We start from the raw sequence: 7536 nt of genomic DNA on the forward strand, positions 1-7536 counted from the left end.
GCGACGCTGCATGAGAGTAGATCTTAAGTAACACCACCAGATAGATTGGGCAAGGAGTTGTAGCTGTCAATGAACAGGTGGGTAGAGATGGTAGAGAGAGAGAGAGAGAGAGAGAGTGAGGAAGGTAAATGAATCTGTTTGGGAGTGAGGATTAATTTAATTTTAAGTTATTATTATAATATTTAAAAGATGAATTATCACCGATATTTGAATAAAAAAAACTCTAAAACTTTATTTTTGAATTGAGAAGTTCAAAAATCTGCTTCTACGTAATTTTCACAATATTTTATAATGGTACACTTTTCCATGTAATAAGAAAAAAGATATTTTAATAATATTTTTTTTTTTCAAAAATAAAACATGCAAATGTCTATTTAGTTTTTTACGTGTCGTGAATAAAAAAAGTATAAGTAAAGTTCAAAAGCATTTCTCGAATTTCATCGAAATTCATATGTCATCAATAAAGAACCATCCAAACTGCTAACTTCATCGTGCAATTCCATATGAGAAAACTTTGAAATCAAAAATAGCAAATATCATGTGTAAACCTTGAAATTAATCAATTAAAAATATTTCTTTTCTCACATTCCTAGAAGCTAACTCACTAGTTAAACTTTCTTAATCAATATGTTTTAGCAACTCTTGTTCATTAGATATCAAAGCTAGCCCATTTAATTGTTCTTGTAACATGGTTGATTGCAAATAAGATCTTAATAACTTCAATTTAAAAAACCTCTTTTGATAGGTGTAACAATAACATGAATTTTCAATAGTATTCTATAAGCAATAAATGTATTCAGAAAAAATTCCAACATTTTCAAATAAGTCAATATATCAAAAGGTATCTTTGATTCTTTTGGTAAAAGATTACGCAAATTTTTTAACTCTTGAAATCTTTCCCATCAAGATCGTAAAAATTTACGTCTTATATAAATGTCAAGATAATTACAACATGCTTTCAAATTAGCATATCCAATGAGTTTAACTTGTTAGAAGAAAACAGAAACCCCGAAATTTTTTGCATATGAATTGAATTGATTTGATTAAACCTTCGTTCAAGTGATCCAATTGATTGATTTACTATTTAAAGAAAATAATTTATCCTAAAAGAATCTTCAAGTGATTTGCATTCTCTAAAGTAGCATTTTATCAAAATGTTTCTTCCTACAAATTATACATTTCACTTGAAATTCAAGATTAATTTTCATTTAAATGGCAATTTCTTTAGTGATATTTATCACATCATTGAATCTAGTTTTCCTTTATTTTTATTTATTTATTTAAAAAAAATAAAAAGTAATTAGCCTTTCACTATCTCAATGGCAACATCAATAAACATATCACTAGATTGTAAGCGTTAACAGCAAACAGCATCTCATACCATATAATCATAGCCAGTAAAATTTCTAAATTTCCAACATAAAGGGTTGCTAAAGCATTAGCCCAATAGCTCATATCATTGTCATTTTTAATAAGAGTCACTATATGTCTGTTTGTCTTATCACATAACACAAATGACAAATTTAAAAGGGAAAACTCAACAGGGAAAAATTGAATGAAATCAGTTATCGCCCACAAATTCTTCTAGAACCAAAAAAATTATGAAATAGCAATTAACAAGTGGATAATCGACACCAATAAAATGTTGATGTTATGATTTAGATTTTACTATATTACTATTATAGAGCAAGTAAAAAAGACTGATGGTAGAGCTTCTTCTCTTCTTCATTAACTGTTCTTTGTGGTTTGAAGGGTAGGATAGAGGGAAATGACGAAAATGGATATGATATTAACTTTTCACTCTTCACTCTTCACTGTAGGGATGTCAATGAGTTGGCTCGCGAGTCGAAACTCGAAGCTCATGCTCGATTTTTGTAAAATAAGCGAGCTTTTTTTTGGGTCGATTTATTTATTATTATTATTATTATTATTATTATTTTAAGTTAAGGCAGCCTCTGTTGCCTTTAAAATGTTTTTTTTTTTTTTTTTTCCTTCAAATATAGGTCCATGAGGTCGAGCTAGCGAGCCACACAGGCCGGCTCGAGCTTTGCCAAGCATCCCAAAATGGGGCTCGGCCCGAGCCTCGAGCTGGACATGCTCAAGCTTTTTTTGGATTGTGCCACGAGTGGTCCAAATCGACAAGCCCAATTACCATCCCTACTTCACTGTAATCATTAGAATTTTGGATTACTTATTGTCTTGTTGAGTTGGTAATTGATTAATGGAGCTAATTGGACATTTCTGATTGGGCAAGTAAAATACATAGTTAAATTTATTTATTTATTTTGAAGGCAAGATAATATAAAATTAGAAAAATAAATGATTTCTCTCAATAATACTTTAAATTAAAAAAATATATATCAACGTAATATAAATCTTTTTATTTTTTTCCATAAATATTGTGCCATTTAACTTAACATAATAATAAAATTTTAAATTATAAAATTAATAAAACATTACAAATATATTATTAAACATATATATACACTTATAACCGAAAATTTTTTGGTGCCCCTACAATACTGATGTCCTGTGTGGTCGCTAAACTCACGTACTCTCAACGCTTGTATGTGAAATAATGTCCAGCAAACAGAAATTGAATATGTAACCGTCGAAGAATCCCTGAACAAGGTGTGAAAAAGGTTTTTGGCTCAACTTCTTTTGCTCTATATTCCGAAAGAAACAAGGGAGAACGCTACATTAGCTGAAAAAGTTAAACTCGAGTAAATATCATTATTACCAAAGAAATTGTGAACATGGACTCCATATTTTTATGATAATATGAAGTCGGCTTTGTTAAATGAATGATTTGGCTAGTAGCAGACATTTTTTTTCTTTTGTGAAAAACGCAGTAGCATTCTTTGGTTCACTGGTCTAATCTTGTATCCAAGTCAATTTTTAGTTTCTAGTTTATTTCCAAGTTTTCTGAACCTTGTCGTGCAAAACAGGGTCAGAAATCAGATGGAAAACCTATCAAACAGAAACAGGGCCAAGAAATCACGATTTCGACTGATTATAGCATCAAAGGTGATGAGAATATGATCTGCAGGTACTACAAAATGTTGACTGTGTATGTAAAGCCTAACCTTGAACCGTATAGATGGCACAATCTTATTTACGTTTTTTGCCTTGTTACAAAGAAAAAGGCATAGTTGTGTATAACCGCTCAGTTCCAGTGGAGTTGAGCAAACATGCTAGTGATGCAATATGAATGCTTAGCGTAAGAGTTTCTTCTTTCAGATTGCTCATTCTTCATTAACTACTAATCTCTTATGTTCCAAGTGGAGGAATTTCCGTAGGAGCCAAGATTATAAATGGTTTGCCAGCTTTATTTGCACAAAGAAAAATTAAACAAGCAATTCGAGTAACTCTTCAAATAAAAAATGCCGAAGTGAATCATCTTCAACCAGTAATAAAGAAAACGTCACAGAAACACGAATACACAATCTCCTTTAAAAAACTACAATCAGGTATCGAATATATTACCATATACAAAGGCAAGACTACTGAACATCTATGCACCTTAGAGCACAATAAAACAATAGCATCGCTTGCTAACTTAGTTGTCATCTGGTGTATTTGAGGTGGTCGAAGGAGCATTTGCTGATGACCCTGATGGAGATGTTGAGGATGAATTTCCACTTCTAGATTGGGAAGTGGAAGAGGAAAATAAAGAACTAAAAGGCCATGGAATGGGTATTGAAAACCGTCTCCCCTCTTCATTTCTTTCATCGCCGCCACCACCATTAAGGTTACCACTGTTGTTATTGACATTGATGATATTACTGTTATTTCTTGACCCTGCTGAATCAACCTTAGATTCATCGGAAGGTAATTGATATCTACAGACGGGACAAGAGCTGTGAAGCTCGAGCCATGGCAGAATACACTCAGTATGGAACTTGTGCTTACAAGGCATCTCTTTTGCTTCAGCCCCTACCTCAAAGTCTTCCAAACAAACAGAACACTGCAATGTCTCCCCAATTTTAGTAGTAGGCAATGCTTCAACAGCATCTTTCTTAGCAGGTGGTGTACCATACCTATTCGGATCATTCTCTGCCAAATGCTGCAGCAATAATTCTAAACCAGGACCTATGTAATAATCACCTAGCGAGCCAATTGGTGCACGATCCAGGGAATCGTTATTGGAATCATGAGAACCTTGAACAACAATAGTTTGGTTAAATGGATTAATCAAAATCACACTCTCTCCATCCCTAATATCATCTCTATCTGTGTCTCTTTGATCCCTCTGAGAATTTCCCAACTCAGATACCATTCTATTTCGAATGCCATGGAGGAGCTGGATAACAGCAGCTGAGCTTCTCCTCCTTGTTAGGGAATCTAATGCAGGATCCAGCTCCATATCCCCCTCACGTTGACTGTTATTATTATCGTTGCCATCTTCATAGTCGTCATCCTCAAACTCCATGCGCCTGAATCTACTGCGATGGCGGCGACGAGGATTACTCATCATACCAAGCAGGATTGGAGCCCAGATGGAGAGGGTACGGTCAGAATCAGACCCTCCATGTCCAAAATCATCATTTCCTGGGGCATCGGCAGATGCCATTTCTTCTATGAATCCACTTTGACAAATCGGGCATTTTATTGTCTCGATATCCACTACAGGATTCACCGTCTGTAAACACACATGACACCAGTATCTTGATGCGTCTGCTTCGTCCATTTTCTAATCTACAACAAACAACATTCTTTCGTCAGAAACTACACATTCAGTGATGTCAATGGCTAAATGAAGCTCCTTTGGAAAGTCTCCACCTTTACATATCTTAAAAATGAAAAAGACTTGGAAACAAAAAAAGATCTATAATTTCTGAACCATTAACAAAAGACATGATCAATCTGAAAAAGAATAATAAAAAAATGATCAGAAGCCTTAATTGATCTTACCCTTCCTTGTTAAGAACGAGAAAACAGAATAATCAAGAATCTGTTGGCAGATCAAAATAGAATGCAGGGCTGTGGATCGTGAAAAGGGTGGTGAAGAATGAATTATTGTGGTTTAAATATTATCAAAGGAGAAAATGGATAGATGAGGAATATTAAAAATGAGGTAAACAAAACAGAAGGATCTGGAAGGTTAAGCTCCACTAGAATTATCCCAACACGTATGCCCAGAAACTCTCTTTCTCTTTCAAGACGGTAACGAAGGCAGCCGCCCCACTATTTTTACCAATAAATTCCAGAATAATTCAAAGAGGAGGAAGTCAAAAATCTGAATTCAAAGATGAGACTAGCCCGTTTGACTGATATTTTTTTTTAATGAAAATAAGAGGAATAGTATTTTTTTAAAAATGAATTGTTAAAAACGAAGGAAAAAATTTCGATTTACGCAGAATATTATTTTATGAAAGATTGTTTAGTTGAAAATAGAAAAGAGAAAAATAAAATGTAATTTAATAGGATCAAACGGGAGCCTAGAACGGGTCGAATTTGAGTCGAATTCTTTTCTTTATTCCATTATTTGGTATCTGTGGAGATGATGGCCCACCCATCTTCTTCCACAATTTTCTTTGACAATAATTAAATATTGAATTCTACCTGGTAGTTGTATTGAAGTTTAAACGGCGTGAATTGAAAACCACTAATTTAAAAACAATTTTACTAGTTTACAATCAACGTTCTTAACCCCAATTGCACAAATAACATGATTCATTTAAAAATGTTTTAATATTAATACCTTATAGGTTAATCAAAGTTGAAATCACGTGGAAACTCTCACACCTTATAGATTAGCCAAAGAGATCATGAAGTGAATCATACAATTTAGGGCATCTTCAATGAGGAGCACCTTACTGCAAAATATGGTGTAATGAATAGCATTAATTCATTTACACCAAATTCGAGAATTTTCAATATCCCTATTTTGCATTTCTTTCCACTTTACAACAAAATGTTTATTTAATCTATCTCTCTTTTATAGGGTTGTAAATGGATCGATCTGTCCAAATTCGATTCGATCCGTTAAGAAAATTATTTATTAGATCCGATTCGATAATCCAATTAATATTTGATTGTTAAATCCATATCCGATTCGTCGTGTTATCAGATATTCGATTCGATAACTCGATCTGAAATTTAAAAAATTAGAAAAATAAAAATTTTAGTCAACTTCTAACCCTAGAATTAAAAGGTCTAGATAGCTTTTTACCCAATTCTTGGCCCACTTATTTGTAGATTGTAAATTTTATAATATTCTAGTGAATATCCGATATGGTAAGTAATAAGCTGATAATAATGAAAGCAATTCCAATGTTGGCTCCTTTGATTGTTTAGTTTATAAAATAAATTAATGGTTATTTTTATCTTATTTTAATTAATTAAAAATTAAATCTCATTTCAATTAACAACATTATACTATTCTAATATTATTAGTTATTTGGAAATTGTGTTTAAGTATAATACAAGTTTCAAAATAAAAAAAAAAATTATTTGTAATAAATTATGCAATAATATATAAAATATATTATATTATTATAATAAATCAGATTGGATTGACCTATATCCATAAATGCTTAATTTAGTTAACGGATTATCGAATTCGAATCTTGATCGGGTTATCGAACTAATGTCCGAAATCCTTCTCTCCTTAATTTCATCAAATTCGGATCGGAATTGAATCAAAATCCAATCCATTAACAGCCCTACTCTTATATATGTTAAAATTAATATATTGTAATTGATTTATAATTTTTTTAATGTGATGGTTATTTTTATTTTTAAATTTTAACCAATTATTGAGCAATAATAATTGTGGCATGCAATTTTTCAACGAGTTGTTATTTTTGTTATGTGTAATTTTTCTTATGTGCTCAATGTGATCTTTTAGATTGCAATATTATGTTTAATATATTTTTTTATTTATTAATAATTGCAATATTTTAGTTTATTGCATATAAGTTTTAATTTAATGATTTTTAATATAATTTGTAATTAAACAATTCAAAATAAAATTTGGAGCAAAACCGTCTCCAATGGTCTATTACATCAAATTACACCAAATTTGATGTTCCTCATTGGAGATGATCTTGAATATGACAAATTTTCAGTTCAACCCAAGAGTTAATAAAAATTTCAGTAATGCTACTTATACATAATTATTTACAGATTGGGGTAGAAAAAAAAATAGTTTGGAAGAGAGAGAGAGAGAGAGGAAAATAAGTTTATTTTTAATATAATGTTGTGTCATCAATCTATAAATAATTATTTACATATAGCTTTACTTTAAAAATATAGAGTTTAATGAAAAGAATGAGTAGGTGCAATATAAAAAATACATATTATTAGTTCTTATATCTATATATTACATGGCATGAGCATTATGGCGAGGATTTCATATACGTCGACGTGGTATTGACTATTCAATTGATTGGATCGTGACATTGACTATTCATAATAAGGAATTGCATCTTGGGCTCAACCCATTAATCACTTGGCTCACTTACATTTTTCCTAGATATATGTGAGTTTCATTCATAATAATGTATATACATTTTGACCCTAGTCAAATCT

The 7536-nt window shown here is 31.6% G+C and overlaps 1 protein-coding gene across 2 annotated transcripts; it reads right to left on the minus strand.

Moving 5' to 3' along the window:
• Positions 1 to 3359: 3359 nt before the first annotated feature.
• Positions 3360 to 5160, minus strand: LOC111378277 (E3 ubiquitin-protein ligase SIRP1-like). 2 transcript variants are annotated; one of them, XM_023001452.1, is made up of 2 exons: positions 4915 to 5160; positions 3360 to 4698 (listed from the first exon to the last, which is right to left on the minus strand). In XM_023001452.1, exon 2 carries the CDS (start codon positions 4688 to 4690, stop codon positions 3560 to 3562), a length of 1131 nt encoding a protein of 376 aa, XP_022857220.1. In that variant the 5' UTR covers positions 4691 to 4698; positions 4915 to 5160; the 3' UTR covers positions 3360 to 3559. The 2 variants fall into 2 exon arrangements, with proteins under 2 accessions (XP_022857220.1, XP_022857221.1); XM_023001453.1 differs by having other exon boundaries at positions 3360 to 4693; positions 4915 to 5121.
• Positions 5161 to 7536: the final 2376 nt, after the last annotated feature.

The sequence above is a fragment of the Olea europaea genome, unplaced genomic scaffold (assembly GCF_002742605.1).
Source record: "Olea europaea var. sylvestris unplaced genomic scaffold, O_europaea_v1 scaffold18, whole genome shotgun sequence".
Lineage (NCBI taxonomy): Eukaryota > Viridiplantae > Streptophyta > Magnoliopsida > Lamiales > Oleaceae > Olea > Olea europaea.

What these genes read in the sequence shown, in the direction of transcription:
- LOC111378277 (XM_023001452.1), bottom strand. Translation starts at nt 4,690, where the DNA reads ATGGACGAAGCAGACGCATCAAGATACTGGTGTCATGTGTGTTTACAG.